This window comes from Entelurus aequoreus, linkage group LG03, assembly GCF_033978785.1.
Source record: "Entelurus aequoreus isolate RoL-2023_Sb linkage group LG03, RoL_Eaeq_v1.1, whole genome shotgun sequence".
Lineage (NCBI taxonomy): Eukaryota > Metazoa > Chordata > Actinopteri > Syngnathiformes > Syngnathidae > Entelurus > Entelurus aequoreus.
The window spans coordinates 86839720-86859182 of record NC_084733.1 but is presented as its reverse complement, the minus strand read 5'-3'; the positions used below and the strand labels follow the sequence as shown (position 1 = coordinate 86859182).

Genomic DNA, 19463 nt, shown 5'->3' with positions numbered 1-19463 from the left:
AGTTCTAACGAGGGTTGTCCCGATACCAATATTTTGGTAGCGCCACCAAAATGTATTACAATTAGAGATGTCCGATAAATGCTTTAAAATGTAATATCGGAAATTATCGGTATCGTTTATTTTTATTATCTGTATCTGTATCTTTTTTTTTTTTTTTTTTTTTAATTAAATCAACATAAAAAAACAAGATACACTTAAAATTAGTGCACCAACCCAAAAAACCTCCCTCCCCTCCCCTCATTCACACAAAAGGGTTGTTTCTTTCTGTTATTAATATTCTGGTTCCTACATTATATATCAATATATATCAATACAGTCTGCAAGGGATACAGTCCGTAAGCACACTGCTGCTCCACTAATAGTACTAACCTTTAACAGTTAATTTGACTCATTTTCATTCATTACTAGTTTCTATAAGGGCTGCAACGAAGGATTAATTTGATAATCGATTAATCTGTCGATTATTACTTCGATTAATCGATTAATAATCGGATAAAAGAGACAAACTACATTTCTATCCTTTCCAGTATTTTATTGGAGAAAAAAAACAGCATACTGGCACCATACTTATTTTGATTATTGTTTCTCAGCTGTTTGTAAATGTTGCAGTTTATAAAGGTTTGTACAAAAATAAAAATAAAAATAAAATAAAATAAAAATGAAGCCTCTGCGCATGCGCATAGCATAGATCCAACGAATCGATGACTAAATTAATCGCCAACTATGTTGATAATCAATTTTAATCGATTTCATCGATTAGTTGTTGCAGCCCTAGTTTCTATGTAACTGTTTTTATATTGTTTTACTTTCTTTTTTATTCACGAAAATGTTTTTAATTTATTTATCTTATTTTATTATTATTTTTTTTAAAGGACCTTATCTTCACCATACCTGGTTGTCCAAATTAGGCATAATAATGTGTTAATTCCACGACTGTATATATCGGTATCGGTTGATATCGGTATCGGTAATTAAGAGTTGGACATTATCGGATATCGGCAAAAAGCCATTATCGGACATCCCTAATTACAATACTTTTCGAAATAGAGGGACCACAAAAAATTGCATTATTGGCTTTATTTCAACAAAAAATCTTAGGAATTATTATTGCAACTTAGTCCTTAAATAAAATAGTGAACATACTAGACAACTTGTCTTTTAGCAGTAAGTAAACAAACAAAGACTCCTAATTAGTCTGCTGACATATGCAGTAACATATTGTGTCATTTATACACCTATTATTTTGTCAACATTATTAAGGACAAGCGGTAGAAAATGAGTTATTAGTCCACTTGTTCATTTACTGTTAATATCTGCTTATTTTCTCTTTTAACATGTTCTATCTACACTTCTGTTCAAATGTAATAATCACTTATTCTTCTCTTCTTTGATACTTTACATTAGTTTTGGATGATACCACACATTTAGGTATCGATCCGATACCAAGTAGTTACAGGATCATACATTGGTCATATTCAAAGTCCTCATGTGTCCAGGGACATATTTAGGATAGGATAGGTACTTATTGTCATTGCACAAGTACAACAAAACTATGTTTTCAGCACAAACCCGTTCAAGATGAGACAAACAAACAGTGTACAGGGCTACAGAACAGGAACGCTGATGGGTCGCCGCCCCGTAAAAGATAAGAAAAAGGTAAAACGCTGAGTAAAAAAATACAATCTAGACTGGGCTCCTAAGGGGGCCTAGTCTGGAGTGGGAAAAAACCTCCATGCAATGCACACATAAACACGTTACATTTAATCACGACAACTCGCAACAGAAGGGCGGGGAGTTGGGGCCCTGGAGGTCGACTGCTGCTATGAAAAACTGCCAGTCGTCCATCACCCTGAGGGGAAACAAGCGGTGGTGAAGGCGTGAGGTGGGGGAGGGGTGTGTGTGTGTGTGTATGTGCCCATTGTCTTGGGTGTGATGATGTAATGTTCATAGACTGAGGCCGATCTGCATGCAAGCAAACGTTTGACTCCAGGTGTCGTTGAGGAGGGAGGGAGGTCAAAAGCGTCCATCATTGAGGTGCCCTGAGTTTATAAACATAACATGAATTTTAAAAAGGAAAAAAGATTTTGCGATGCTAAAAAATATCGATGTAATCATAGTAGTATCGACTAGATACGCTCTTGTACTTGGTATCATTACAGTGGATGCCAGGTATAGATTCACTAATGACGTTTGTTTACATTGTGACGCCGGTGAGCTACGGTGTGTAGTGGAGCATGTTTAGCTACTCCTCGTCCTCCAGTGATAATGCTACTTGTAAGAAACTCACTTTATTTGTTACCATGGAGGCCAGGATTAGTAAAGCACCTCTTCTTGAGGGCGTTTCAGTGTTATAACTTCACCTTTATCTTTACTTTTTACGCCAAAATGCGTCCGTTCTCCCTTTTTACGTCCACAGAGGATACTGTAAATGCTCCAATATTTTCCGGACTCTAAGGCGCAATTAAAATCCTTTTTTTTTTTTTTCAAAAACTCGACAGTGCGCCTTATAAGCCGGTGCGCCTAATGTAAGGAATACGTTTGGTTGAGCTTACCCACCTCGAAGCTATTTTATTTGGTACATGGTGTAATGATAAGTGTGACCAGTAGATGGCAGACAAATATAAGACATAAGTGTAAGCTGCACTATGGTGGCAATATGACTCAAGTAAAGAACACCCACATTTTTTTATGTTGATTTAATTAAAAAAATAAAAATAAAAAAAATAAAAATAAAATTAACGTCTGGGGCAATTTATGAGAAATGTCATATTTTGGAAAATAAATAGCTCGAATGAGCGGGTTTTCCTGTTGAATTTTTTAAAAAAATTTTAAATCTGATTTTGAAAAACAATCTGTGAATCTACTAGACCGGGGGTGTCCAAAGTGCGGCCCAGGGGCCATTTGCGTCCCGCAGCTAATTGTTTACCGGCCCGCCACACATTCTGCAAAACTTGCAAAATTGATAATATTGCAAAAATTTAAAAAATGTTTAAAAAAAAGTGGAATGAGGTGAAATCTAAGAAGAAAAAGTTGCAATGTTGACACAAAAGCTGCCATGCAGGCTGTTTTTTTTCTTCTTTTGTCTTTGTTTATTTTTCTTTTTTTTGCCATTGCTAAAAATTTAAAAAAAAAAAGACTAAAAATCTATGTTATAATGAATGATTACTTAAAAAATATCACTTTAAAAATGTTTATGTGGAAAAAATATTGCATATATTGTGTGGTTGCCATAAAAAAAAAACATCAACGTTTTATTTGACAAAAGAGCATAAAACAAACAAAATAATAGTTCACACGTAAAATGGACAGATATATCTGACGTTGATCTTGTAATTTAAGTGTTAAAAGTAAAAAAAAAACTAATAAAAATGTATCACTTTATGAGTGGGGGATATTTTGGATCCCAAATATATTTAGTAGGATTTTATTTAACTTTTCACTGTGATTACTCAAAAATATTAAAGAATTAAAATAAATGGTGTCCTGCATTATTGATCTTTTAGGGCTCTAATTACTAAATACTGCATAGTTCCAGTTTTGCTATAAAAAACAAAGTTGTCTTTGACAGAAAAGCCATAAAACCTTTTTTTTTTTTAACAACTTTATATCAACCTGAAGTTGATATAGAGATTTACTGTAAGCGTTAAATAAATAAAAATAATAATAATTTGACTTATTTTTTACGTTTTAATGACTGAGACCCTTTATAGTTCCCGGGAGCCCTAAAGGTTAAAAAAAATATATGTATATATATATTTTTTGTTAATGTTTGAAAATGAAAAATATCAAAACGGGCCCCGCATGCTTAAATTTTTCCGTGTGCGGCCCTCAGTGGAAAAAGTTTGGACACCGCTGTACTAGACTGAATGTACATTATTAATTACATTATGAATGTGATTACAGCACCAACCTTTTTGAAACCAAGAGCTACTTCTTGGGTAGTGATTAATGCGAAGGGCTACCAGTTTCAAAACACTTAAATAAATTGCCAGAAATAGCCAATTTGCTCAATTTACCTTTAACTCTATGTTATTATTAATAATTAATGATATTTACACTTAATTGAACGGTTTAAAAGAGGAGAAAACACGAAAAAAATTACAATTAAATTTTGAAACATAGTTTATCTTCAATTTCGACTCTTTAAAATTCAAAATTCAACCGAAAAAAAGAAGAGAAAAACTAGCTAATTTTAATCATTTTGAAAAAATTAAAAAAATAATTTATGGAACATCATTAGTAATTTTTCCTGATTAAGATTAATTTTAGAATTTTGATGACATATTTTAAATAGGTTAAAATCCAATCTGCACTTTGTTAGAATATATAACAAATTGGACCAAGCTATATTTCTAACAAAGACAAATCATTATTTCTTCTAGATTTTCCAGAACAAAAATTAAAAGAAATTCAAAAGACTTTGAAATAAGATTTAAATTTGATTCTACAGATTTTCTAGATTTGCCAGAATAATTTTTTTGAATTTTAATCATAATAAGTTTGAGGAAATATTTCACAAATATTCTTCGCCGAAAAAACAGAAGCTAAAATGAAGAATTAAATTAAAATGTATTTATTATTCTTTACAATAAAAAAAATAAATGTACTTGAACATTGATTTAAATTGTCAGGAAAGAAGAGGAAGGAATTTAAAAGGTAAAAAGGTATATGTGTTTAAAAATCCTAAAATCATTTTAAGGTTGTATTTTTTCTCTAAAATTGTCTTTCTGAAAGTTATAAGAAGCAAAGTAAAAAAAAAAAAAGAATTTATTTAAACAAGTGAAGACCAAGTCTTTAAAATATTTTCTTGGATTTTCAAATTCTATTTGAGTTTTGTCTCTCTTAGAATTAAAAATGTCGAGCAAAGCGAGACCAGCTTGCTAGTAAATAAATAAAATTAAAAAAATAGAGGCAGCTCACTGGTAAGTGCTGCTATTCGAGCTATTTTTAGAACAGGCCAGCGGGCTACTCATCTGGTCCTTACGGGCTACCTGGTGCCCGCGGGCACCGCGTTGGTGACCCCTGGATTACAGTAACATACTTAAAAAATAAGTTTATTTTGTACCAGGAAAAAAAATTTAAAAAAATTAAAAATTAAAAATTAAAAAAACAACACTCACATTTTATATGTTCCATGGAAAGTATAGAACATTACACACGGCGCTCAAAAATCTATCAAAATGTTTTAGTACGACTTTGGTAAGCTATTAAGCTTGATGTGCTTCAACATAAGAGTATTATTATGGTGTGTGTATAAGGTAAGACATATTATCTGGCATTTTGTTTCGCAATATTATGCAAAAGAAACTTTTCCTACCTTCTGGTACCTGCTGATCTGTATTTGGGATCTGCATAAATCCTGAAAAATTTGTAGTCCGTGTCGACAACGTGGTCGATAAGCTCCTTCTTTTTCTCTATCTTCTTGTTATGTGACATACTGTTGCCATTTCTAATATAAAGTAGTGTAAAGTCCTTACTTATATCTGTCAGTGAACTCGCCATGAAAGCGCTAAAACATACCGGTGTAGTGACTTTCCATTATTCACCCGAGGAACTTTTAGTTATTAGAGAGTTTCCATGCTCACTGGTCTTCTTGCTAACGGCGGACTTACGAGGCACCACAGGGCTCCGGGCAAGTTGGCGACGATGGTGGCAGCCCGGGGAGTGTTGTACATCAGCGCCAATTCGCCAAAGCTGCCTCGGTTGTCGTAGCAACCCACCAGCTTCTCTGTGCCGTCCACCTTCACATAAATGCTGAAGGTCCCACTGAGAGGGAAACACCAATTGACGAGTAGTCAGCGTTTGGCATGTACAGCCGCGGTCAAAAGTTTACGTACACTTGTAAAGAACATGATGTCATGGCTGATCTTGAGTTGCCGATCATTTCTTATTTTTGTGTGATGTAGTGATTGGCGCACATACTTGTTGGTCACAACAAACATTCATGAAGTTTGCTTCTTTTATGAATTTATTATGGGGTTGAAGGTGTTCCGTTTCTTTCATGTATTGTAATCAACAGATTGTCTGACCCAAGAACTACAAAGCGGAGAGGAAGCAGGGCCTGACTCCCCTCCAGGCACCGCTTGTTTGAACTGTTTTACGACCTTTTCTTTTGAACTGTTGTAACCAAAGGGCGATGGCTGTTTGCGACCCCCGTCCCTTAGAAACAGCCGTTGCCATGTAATCAGGGAACGTCCAAATAAAAGAGGTGGCGTACAATCTTTCGCCAGAGCGTGCCTAGCCCAGACGTTTCTCCTCAAATTGAGGCAAATTTAATTTTGTCTCTGTTCAATTCCTTGCTTCTTGTCTCGTTTAATAGATGTCATCAGTGTTTGAACCTGACACTTCTCTTGACAAAATTGGTGCAGTTCAGCTAAATGTGTTGGTTTTCTGACATGGGACTTGTTTCTTCAGCATTGTCCACACGTTTAAGTCAGGACTTTGGGAAGGCCGTTCTAAAACCTTCATTCTAGCCTGATTTAGCCATTCCTTTACCACTTTTGACGTGTGTTTGGGTTCATTGTCCTGTTGGAACACCCAACTGCGCCCAAGACCCAACCTTCGGGGTGATGATTTTAGGTTGTCCTGAAGAATTTGGAGGTAATCTACATACTACAATCAAATATATAAAACAGTAAATAATTAATAATAAGATTAATATTAAAAAGTAAAATATAACAATGGAGAGGGTAATATGCACAATTAAATGTTGAATTAAAAAAAAGAAAAAAAAAAAAAAAATATATATATATATATATATATATATATATATATATATATATATATATATATATATATATATATATATATATATATATATATATATATATATATATATATATACATGTTAGGTCAGGAAAAACACAGAGCCTATTTCATCCCTACATGCCTGTTTTGCAGGTATCCCTGCTAAACAGGCTTATAGGGATGAACCTGCAAAACAGGCTTGTAGGGATGAAAAAGCCTCTGTGTTTTTTCCTGACCTAACGTATATTGAGCACTGTTTAACGGATAAACCACAGAAACCTCCACTATATATATATATATATATATATATATATATATATATATATATATATATATATATATATATATATATATATATATATATACAAAAAAAAATAAATATATATATATATATACATATATATATATACATATATATATACATTTATATACATACCTTTTTAATTGTCCCATTTACTCTCTGTAAAGCACCAGTTCCATTGGCAGCAAAACAGGCCCAGAGCATAATACTACCACCACCATGCTTGACGGTAGGCATGGTGTTCCTGGGATTAAAAGGCCTCACCTTTTCTGGGTATTGTGGCCAAACAGCTCAATTTGTGTTTCATCTGACATCACACGGACAAAGATAAGACCTTCTGTGGTCAGATGAAACAAAAATGGAGCTGTTTGGCCACAATACCCAGCAATATGTTTGGAGGACAAAAGGTGAGGCTTTTAATCCCATGAACACAATTCCTACCGTCAAGCATGGTGGTGGTAGTATTATGCTCTGGGCCTGTTTTGCTGCCAATGGAACTGGTGCTTTACAGAGAGTAAATGGGACAATGGAAAAGGAGGATTACCTCCAAATTCTTCAGGACAAGCTAAAATCATCAGCCCGGAGGTTGGGTCTTGGTGCGCAGTTGGGTGTTCCAACAGGACAATGACCCCAAACACACGTCAAAAGTGGTAAAGGAATGGCTAAATCAGGCTAGAATGAAGGTTTTAGAACGGCCTTCCCAAAGTCCTGACTTAAACGTGTGGACAATGCTGAAGAAACAAGTCCATGTCAGAAAACCAACAAATTTAGCTGAACAATGAAAAAGGAGGATTACCTCCACATTTTTTTAGGACAACCTAAAATCATCAGCCTGGAGGTTGGGTCTTGGGCGCAGCATGGTGGTGGTAGTATTATGCTCTGGGCCTGTTTTGCTGCCAATGGAACTGGTGCTTTACAGAGAGTAAATGGGACAATGGAAAAGGAGGATTACCTCCAAATTCTTCAGGACAACCTAAAATCATCAGCCCGGAGGTTGGGTTTTGGGCGCAGTTGGGTGTTCCAACAGGACAATGACCCCAAACACACGTCAAAAGTGGTAAAGGAACGGCTAAATCAGGCTAGAATGAAGGTTTTAGAACGGCCTTCCCAAAGTCCTGACTTAAACGTGTGGACAATGCTGAAGAAACAAGTCCATGTCAGAAAACCAACAAATTTAGCTGAACAATGAAAAAGGAGGATTACCTCCACATTTTTTTTAGGACAACCTAAAATCATCAGCCTGGAGGTTGGGTCTTGGGCGCAGTTGGGTGTTCCAATGATTGGAAACTCAAGACAGCCATGACATGATGTTCTTTACAAGTGTATGTCAACTTTTGACCAGGACTGTAAACTTTGCAGTATTTTCTGATACGCAGGAACTGTAAACACCTTTCAATAACATAGAAGTTGTCCCCGTCGTCATCCTGGTCAATGATGTGTTCCCCTTCCGCGCAGAACTTCTCAAACACGGCATCCAACACCTGAGACATCTCTTCCTGCACGGAATGAGCCGGGCTTTTAGGTACTAGACTCGTTTATAATAATCCATACTGGATGCACTGTAATCGCACACTCACAGGATCCAGGTTCTTGAATAGCAGAATGTCCCTGCAGGCTTCCTGTAGTCTCTGCCTCTGCTCATCTGTTTTGGGATAGGTGACCTGCACATGTGCGCCACATTGCATTAATAGGACTAACGTAAACACATAAGGTCACGGTTTTTATTGATTCCAAACATGCATACAGTTTCAATAAGGTAGATGGCATACGTGTCAGAATAATTGTATCTAAGTTATCACAAAACTTTGTGTTGCCATGAGTTCCCGTTGTGACCAAGGGCGACAGCTGTTTACGACCCCGCGTCCCTTTCGAAACAGCTGTTGCCATGTAATCAGGGAAAGTCCAAATAAAGGACGAGGCGCGCGACCTTTCGTCAGAGCGTGGGACGACAGGTCTACACGTTTCTTCTCATTGAGCCAAATTTAATCCTGTCTCTGTTTAATTCCTTGCTTCTTGTCTTGTTTAATAGATGTCATCGGTGTTTGAACCTGACAACATGTCCGCAAGAAGTAGAGGTAGGCGTTTAAATTTTTCTTGTAATCGTACCATATTTTCGGTACATTAAATGGAATTTTTACCTGACATGTTTCGACTGTCATCTGCACTGCACCACTGTGGTCAGGTGACCCTTCTGAAGAAGACTGCAGTCGAAACATGACAGGTAAAAATTCCATCTAATGTACCAAAATTATTGCCTGATTACAAGAACTTTTGAAAAGTATATGAATAAGAAGACACGGTGAACCTTTTTGAGCAAGTAGTCGTAGGGCGAAATAAATTAATAACAATGATAATGCACAGAAAATATGTTTTGCACCAACATTTAAAAAATATATATATATATAAATTTAAACACAATAAAATTAATAACAAAGTCGATAAAAAATTTTTAAAAAATAAAAAGGGTAAAGAAGATAAATAAAGTGAAATTATAAAGTCGCCCAAAAGCTATAAAAATAAATCCAATACATACTACAATCAAATATATAAAACAGTAAATAATTAATAATAAGATTATATATTAAAAAGTAAAATATAACAATGGAGAGGGTAATATGCACAATTAAATGTTGAATTATATATATATATATATATATATATATATATATATATATATATATATATATATATATATATATATATATACATATATATATATATATATATATACATATATATATATATATATACATGTACATATATATATATATATATATATATATATATATATATATATATACATATATATATATATATATACATGTTAGGTCAGGAAAAACACAGAGCCTATTTCATCCCTACATGCCCTGCGAAACAGGCTTATATGGATGAACCTGCAAAACAGGCTTGTAGGGATGAAAAAGCCTCTGTGTTTTTTCCTGACCTAACGTATATTGAGCACTGTATAACGGATAAACCACAGAAACCTATATATATATATATATATATATATATATATATATATATATATATATATATATATATATATATATATATATATATATATATATATATATATATATATATATATGGTGAGTTTTACTTGCCCTTATGTGGGCTCTGTACCGAGGATGTCGTTGTGGCTTGTACAGCCCTTTGAGACACTTGTGATTTAGGGCTATATAAACAAACATTGATTGATTGATTGATATATATATATATATATATATATATATATATATATATATATATATATATATATATATATATATATATATATATATATATATATATATATATATATATATATATATATTCGGACTGCATTGTGCCGAGTGTGAAATTTGGTGAAGGAGGATTTATGGTGTGGGGTTGTTTTTCAGGAGTTGGGCAGTGAAAGGAACTTTGAATGCTCCAGGATACCAAAACATTTTTTGGACAATCCCATGCTCCCAACCTTGTGGGAACAGTTTGGAGCGGGCCCCTTGCTCTTCCAACATAGCCATGCACCAGTGCACAAAAGCAAGGTCCATAAAGACATGGATGACAGAGTCTGGTGTGGATGAACTTGACTGGCCTGCACAGAGTCCTGACCTGAACTCCGATAGAACACCTTGGGGATGAATTAGAACGCAGGCCTTCTCCACCAACATCAGCGTGTGACCTCACCAATGCGCTTTTGGAAGAACGGTGGGAAAATTCCTATAAACGCCACTCTGCAACCTTGTGGACAGCCTTCCCAGAAGAGTTGAAGCTGTAATAGCTGCAAAAAGGTGGACCGACGTCATATTGAACCCTATGGGTTAGGAATGGGATGGCACTTCAAGTTCTTATGTGAGTCAAGGCAGGTGGCCAAATACTTTTGGTAATATAGCGTATCTGCTTCTGGGTTATATCCTGCACTTTCCGGGAAATCGCATAATCCAGGGGTGGTAGTCCGATTAAAAAAAAAAAAAACAAGATCGGATTAAGGTGTTTCCATTGGCTGTAGGAGGCTCATTTAGAGCCAAATTATTCGAGTAATCGGACTAATTTAGTGCATGGACACGTACTGAATGTTGTCAAATGTCAAAGTGAGTGATTGCATGCTCACCCTTGGCTCTTTGTCATCCTCATCTTCATCAGGGTTGAAGGCCTCGGCGCACACTGCAGCACAAAGAGCAGCATGGCGGTCACACCGCACACCACACCACACCACACCACACCACACCACACCACACCACTCCACTACTTCACGGTGAGCAAACACAGACGGAAAAAGCCGGATCCGACAGTCCAGACACTAAACACACTCTCACCTGATGCTCTCCTGATGAATCGATTTATTACCGGTGCTGGAATGAAAAAAAAAAAAACAACCACAAGATTCGCATTAAAGTCAGTCTTTATTTAGGTTGTCGCGACTGAGCATGCGCTTTAAACATGTTGACCTCATTTGTCTGAATGAGGTCATCTGCCCGGCGGCGCCTGCTTCTTGAATCACATTCAATGGCAATGCACACAGACACTTCATTAGGGACACCTGCACTTCCTGTGCAAGACGTCTGCCTTCGTAAAGACAATATACAGACACCTTCATAACAATATGTAATATGTACAATATACTCACTGCAAGTATATATATAATGTAGTAGCAGACACCTTCATAACACTATGTAATATGTACAATATACACACTGCAAGTATATATATAATGTAGTAGCAAACACCTTCATAACAATATGTAATATGTACAATATACTCACTGCAAGTATATATATAATGTAGTAGCAGACACCTTCATAACAATATGTAATATGTACAATATACTCACTGCAAGTATATATATAATGTAGTAGCAGACACCTTCATAACAATATGTAATATGTACAATATACACACTGCAAGTATATATATAATGTAGTAGCAAACACCTTCATAACAATATGTAATATGGACAATATACACACTGCAAGTATATATATATATAATGTAGTAACAGACACCTTCATAACAATATGTAATATGTACAATATACACACTGCAAGTATATATATATATAATGTAGTAACAGACACCTTCATAACAATATGTAATATGTACAATATACACACTGCAAGTATATATATAATGTAGTAACAGACACCTTCATAACAATATGTAATATGTACAATATACACACTGCAAGTATATATATATAATGTAGTAACAGACACCTTCATAACAATATGTAATATGTACAATATACACACTGCAAGTATATATATAATGTAGTAACAGACACCTTCATAACAATATGTGATATGTACAATATACACACTGCAAGTATATATATATATATATATATATATATATATATATATATATATATATATATATATATATATATATATATATATATATATATATGTATATATATATATATATATATATATATATATATAATGTAGTAACAGACACCTTCATAACAATATGTAACATGTACAATATGCACACTGCAAGTATATATATAATGTAGTAACAGACACCTTCATAACAATATGTAATATGTACAATATACACACTGCAAGTATATATATATAATGTAGTAACAGACACCTTCATAACAATATGTAATATGTACAATATACACACTGCAAGTATATATATAATGTAGTAACAGACACCTTCATAGCAATATGTAATATGTACAATATACACACTGCAAGTATATATATAATGTAGTAACAGACACCTTCATAACAATATGTAATATGTACAATATACACACTGCAAGTATATATATAATGTAGTGACAGACACCTTCATAACAATATGTAATATGTACAATATACACACTGCAAGTATATATATAATGTAGTAACAGACACCTTCATAACAATATGTACAATATACACACTGCAAGTGTATATATAATGTAGTAACAGACACCTTCATATAGGTAATATGGACAATATACACACTGCAAGTGTATATATACATAATGTAATAACAGACACCTTAATATGTAATATGTACAATATACACACTGCAAGTATATATATATAATGTAGTAACAGACACCTTCATAACAATATGTAATATGTAAAATATACACACTGCAAGTATATATATAATGTAGTAACAGACACCTTCATAACAATATGTAATATGTACAATATACACACTGCAAGTATATATATATAATGTAGTAGCAGACACCTTCATAACAATATGTAATATGGACAATATACACACTGCAAGTGTATATATACATAATGTAATAACAGACACCTTAATATGTAATATGTACAATATACACACTGCAAGTATATATACAATGTAGTAACAGACACCTTCATAACAATATGTAATATATACAATATACACACTGCAAGTATATATATAATGTAGTAACAGACACCTTCATAACAATATGTAATATGTACAATATACACACTGCGAGTGTATATATAATGTAGTGACAGACACCTTCATAACAATATGTAATATGTACAATATACACACTGCAAGTATATATATACATAATGTAATAACAGACACCTTCATAACAATATGTAATATGTACAATATACACACTGCGAGTGTATATATAATGTAGTGACAGACACCTTCATAACAATATGTAATATGTACAATATACACACCGCAAGTATATATATAATGTAGTAACAGACATCTTCATAACAATATGTAATATGTACAATATACACACTGCAAGTATATATATATATATATATATATATATATATATATATATATATATATATATATATATATATATATATAATGTAGTAACAGACACCTTCATAACAATATGTAATATGTACAATATACACACTGCAAGTATATATACAATGTAGTAACAGACACCTTCATAACAATATGTAACACATACAATATACACACTGCAAGTATATATATAATGTAGTAACAGACACCTTCATAACAATATGTAATATGTATAATATACACACTGCAAGTATATATATAATGTAGTAACAGACACCTTCATAACAATATGTAATATGTACAATATACACACTGCAAGTATATATATATAATGTAGTAACAGACACCTTCATAACAATATGTAATATGTACAATATACACACTGCAAGTATATATATAATGTAGTAACAGACACCTTCATAACAATATGTAATATGTACAATATACACACTGCAAGTATATATATAATGTAGTAACAGACACCTTCATAACAATATGTAATATGTACAATATACACACTGCAAGTATATATATAATGTAGTAACAGACACCTTCATAACAATATGTAATATGTACAATATACACACTGCAAGTATATATATAATGTAGTAACAGACACCTTCATAACAATATGTAATATGTACAATATACACACTGCAAGTATATATATATAATGTAGTAACAGACACCTTCATAACAATATGTAATATGTACAATATACACACTGCAAGTATATATATAATGTAGTAACAGACACCTTCATAACAATATGTAATATGTACAATATACACACTGCAAGTATATATATAATGTAGTAACAGACACCTTCATAACAATATGTAATATGTACAATATACACACTGCAAGTATATATATATAATGTAGTAACAGACACCTTCATAACAAAACGTTGTCAGACAAGCTAATGTGTGTAATGAACTAAATATGATGTAAACATGCAAACCATTTCGGTTGTGTTCATGCACCGCAGACCTCCACTCAGCTTGAAGGCCTTGCGGGACGACAGGCCATCTCCCACCGCACATTTGAGGTCATTTTTACAGGATTTGCTGGATGTTTTATTTTTATTTTTTTTCCAAAACCATGACCGTGCATGAGTGGGTGATGACACATCACCATCCTCATTACCTTCAAAATCCTCGTCGTCGTCGTCCTCCTCCTCCTCGCTGTCCTCCGCGTCGATCCGCACGGCCTGGTCCAGGAAATTGACCGCTTTCCCGGCGCGGGCGTTGGAGTGCGACTCATGGCTCTCCCCGGCCTTGAGTCGGGTGAAGTACTGCAGGGCGAAGTCGAGCAGGTCCCCGGGCTGGTTCCTCAGCACTTCCACGGTAAAGCTCTGCAACAGCTCCGTCAGTCCCTCGGGGATTTCTATACTCATTCCTGTGATCAGGGCCGCTCTGCGGGGCGGAGGTGCTCCCGAGGCGGCAGGCCGAATGTGCGCAGCGGGGGTAGGGGGGGGGGGGGGAGGAAACCCGAGGTCCGTGCGGGTTAAAAAAAGCGCAGCATGGCGATGAAGAGGAAGAACTACGACGTCAGCGAGCCGTCAAAGGATGCTCTTGGGGAAGCGAGCATCTTTTCTCTTGCTGCTGCTCGACCGGAGGAGGGGGGTGGGGGGGGGGGGGGGGGGTGGGAGAGAGAAAAACCCACGCATGTGACCCCGGGTTTCCATGGCAACCGCCCGTCCAATGATTGCGTAGGAGCAAATTAAACGCCGCTCCTGTCCCGTAAAGAACGTGCAGATTTATGTAGCCTAAAAACATTCATTATTTGTAAGCGTGTTTTTTTTTTAATCGGTAAGAGCAGCGGCTCATTTATTTAAATAAATAAAAAAAAGTAGTACCAGTTACATCCACCAGAGGGAGACATAGCATTGAGCTCTGGCGTGCAACATGCGACTACAAGACTCAAAACACACCTATTCATTGTAAATACTATCGATCTTTGTTGTTTTTATCCAATTGATTTTATTGTTTTGATTTTGTACGGTGTCCTTGCTGAAATTCCCCCCAGAGATCAATAAAGTACTTTCTATTCTATTGAGTGCCCAGAAAGGCGCCTTACGAGTGAAATGTATTATTGTAATATAATAGGATAGAAAGTACTTTATTGATCCCTGGGGGAAATTCAGCACCAGTTCGCTCGCAATAGACAAACACTTAGGTATTTTTTTTTACATGTGGATAATATAAATACAGTCTATTATACGGCATTATTCACATGTGAATAACAAATACAGTCTATTATACGGCATTATTCACATGTGAATAACAAATACAGTCTATTATACGTCTTTATTCACATGTGAATAACATAAGTACAGTCTATTATACAGCATTATTCACATGTGAATAACATAAGTACAGTCTATTATACAGCATTATTAAATACTGTCTATTATACAGCATTATTCACATGTGAATAATGCTGTATAATAGACAGTATTTATATTATTCACATGTGAATAATGCTGTATAATAAGACTATATTATTCACATGTGAATAATGCCGTATAACTGTATTTATGTTATTCACATGTGAATAATGCCGTATAATACTGTATTTATGTTATTCACATGTGAATAATGCCGTATATAGACTGTATTTATATTATCCACATGTAAAAAAAATACATGTCTATACGGCATTATTCACATGTGAATAACAAATAGTCTATTATACGGCATTATTCACATGTGAATAACAAATACAGTCTATTATACGGCATTATTCACATGTAAATAACAAATAGTCTATTAAACAGCATTATTCACATGTGAATAACATATACAGTCTATTATACAGCATTATTCACATGTGAATAATATAAATACAGTCTATTATACAGCATTATTCACATGTAAATAACATAAATACAGTCTATTATACAGCATTATTCACATGTGAATAATATAAATACAGTCTATTATACAGCATTATTCACATGTAAATAACATAAATACAGTCTATTATACAGCATTATTGACATGTAAATAACATAAATACAGTCTATTATACAGCATTATTCACATGTGAATAATATAAATACAGTCTATTATACAGCATTATTCACACATGAATAACAAATACAGTCTGTTATACAGCATTATTCACATGTGAATAATATAAATACAGTCTATTATACAGCATTATTCACATGTAAATAATATAAATACAGTCTATTATACAGCATTATTCACATGTGAATAACAAGTAGTCTATAATACAGCATTATTCACATGTGAATAATATAAGTACAGTTTATTATGCAGCATTATTCACATGTGAATAATATAAATACATTATACATTTACAGTACATGTACAGTCAAAAGGAACAAATGCATTATAGTCTGATGGCTGTCAGTATTTTACTATTTTATTACTATTAAATGAGACTGATCACATTTTGGAATTTGGCTTAGTAACTAGATTTGATGTATTTTTTATCTATTTATCCGAGTACCGTGTTCTTATGTGTCGTTATGAATATGCACTAAGTTAGTTTGCTTGCAATTTTGTTGTACAATGACAATAAAATATATATTCTATTCTATTCTAAGACCCAGGACACTTTGGGAAGACTATGTCTCCCGGGCTGGCCTGGGAACACCTCGGGAGGAGCTGGACGAAGTGGCTGGGGAGAGGGAAGTCTGGGCTTCCCTGCTTAGGCTGCTGCCCCCGCGACCAGACCTTGGATAAGCGGAAGATGGATGGATCTATTCTATTCTGGCTGAAAGGGGACAAGCGGTAGGAAAATGGATGGATGGAACAGGTGCTTACTCGCTTGTTTAGTTAAAATTTGCATTCTTTGTTATACCTTGAATGTTTGTATTCAAAACAGCGCACATACACTTCTGTACAGACAGTAAATTAGACGTATAGCATTTTCATGGGCAGTACGGTGGAACAGGGGTTATAATGCGTGTGCATCACAATACAAAGGTACTGGGTTCGATTTCCAGGCCTTTCTGTGCAGACTTTGTATGTATAGTACCGTGATACTAATTTATCATATTCAGTACTATACCGCCTCTAAAAAAATAACGGTATAATAAAACGATTCACATCTAAATAGTTTACAATTTGAATTTGCTAGCCAATCTTCACACGCACAGATGTCAATTTGAGCTTTTTTTTGTAACCAGTTTTGAAATAGTTTGTTATATTGCAAGATTCACGTTTCTACGGTCGACTGATTACAGGTTTTGAAGAAAAAAAAAAAAAGAAAAAAAAGTCCAATTCAATAATTGTATTAGTTGAATATAACGGACAATGGCTCTTTAAAAAGGTTTTAAAACCCAATATGGCGTAGGAAAAATGTGTGGATGTTCTATGTTAATTAATATACTGCTTGTGGCAAACTAATCCTGAATATAAAACAACAAAATCAGTGACTTTGCAAATAACTTCCTTAAGAGAGTCAATGATACGAGCAGCAAAAAAAAAAAAAAAAAGCGTTCTTCCAGGAGACATTTATTCAATCGAGACAGGATCTTTCCATCAACAGGTCAGTTAAATATTAACAAATTTACAATCATGAGGAATGTAATAAAAAAAAAATACAGAACAACAAACAAAAACAAACGCGCTCCTTATAAAAACCCCAACCCAGGACAACCACAGTGGGGAGCTAGAACCACTTCCCAGCTCTGTTGTTCCACGTGCTCGTAAAGTGGATGTTTCACAGTTCGTCTTTTTTCGCCTAGGAGATAAAACACATGAAGCCACAAAAGTTTAAACATTCAACTTGTTAGTGTGCAAACTAGGGTTGTACAGTATACCGGTATTAATTAGTAATTAATCATATTCTGTACTATAACACCTCTAAAAAAATAAGTCCCTACCCCCCTGTCGTAGTCACATTGCTGGTTTTACAAGCAGACGAGCATGTTCGGCAGCGCACACACATAAAGTACTTACAAGCAGACAGTGTGTAGACAGAAAAGGGAGAATGGACACATTTTGGCTTAAAAAGTAAAGATAAAGTGAAGTTATAACACTGAAACACCCTCAGTGTTAAAGTCCAGCCGCAGTGTTTTAGCTACTTCTAAATCACTAATCCTCGCCTCCATGGCGACAAATAAAGTACGTTTCTTACAAGTATCATTATCACTGGAGGACGAGGAATAGCTAAACATGCTCCGCTACACACCGTAGCTCATTGGCGTCAACATGTAAACAAACACCGTTGGTGGATCTACACCTGACATCCACTGAAATTATACCAAGTACAGTAGCGTATCTAGTCGATACTACTATGATTACATCGATATTTTTTAGCATCACAAAATCTTGCTTTTTAAAAATGTATATTATGTTTATAAAGTCAGTAAATACATCCCTGGACACATGAGGACTTTGAATATGACCAATGTATGATCCTGTAACTACTTGGTATCGGATCGATACCTAAATATGTGGTATCATCCAAAACTAATGTAAAGTATCAAACAGACGAATAAGTGATTTACATTTTAACAGAAGTGTAGATAGAACATTTTTAAAAAAGTAAGCAGATTTTAACAGTAAATGAACAAGTAGATTAATAATAAGTAGATTAATAATTCATTTTTTACTACTTGTCAATAATAGGTAGCTAAATGACACAATATGTTACTGCATATGTCAGCAGACTAATTCGGAGTCTTTGTTTGTTTACTACTAAAAGACAAGTTGTCTAGTAT

The 19463-nt window shown here is 34.4% G+C and overlaps 1 protein-coding gene across 1 annotated transcript in view; it reads right to left on the bottom strand.

Moving 5' to 3' along the window:
* hsp90b1 (heat shock protein 90, beta (grp94), member 1) overlaps window positions 1–19463 on the bottom strand; it is a 65745-nt gene that overhangs the window by 25578 nt on the left and 20704 nt on the right. The window contains exons 18-24 of the mRNA XM_062040902.1: window positions 15428–15497; window positions 14909–15304; window positions 11347–11382; window positions 11142–11194; window positions 8626–8709; window positions 8438–8544; window positions 5613–5766 (exon numbers count right to left, since the gene is read on the bottom strand). Coding sequence (XP_061896886.1) covers window positions 5613–5766; window positions 8438–8544; window positions 8626–8709; window positions 11142–11194; window positions 11347–11382; window positions 14909–15304; window positions 15428–15497 — 900 coding nt within the window. The remainder of the gene's footprint in view (window positions 1–5612; window positions 5767–8437; window positions 8545–8625; window positions 8710–11141; window positions 11195–11346; window positions 11383–14908; window positions 15305–15427; window positions 15498–19463) is intronic.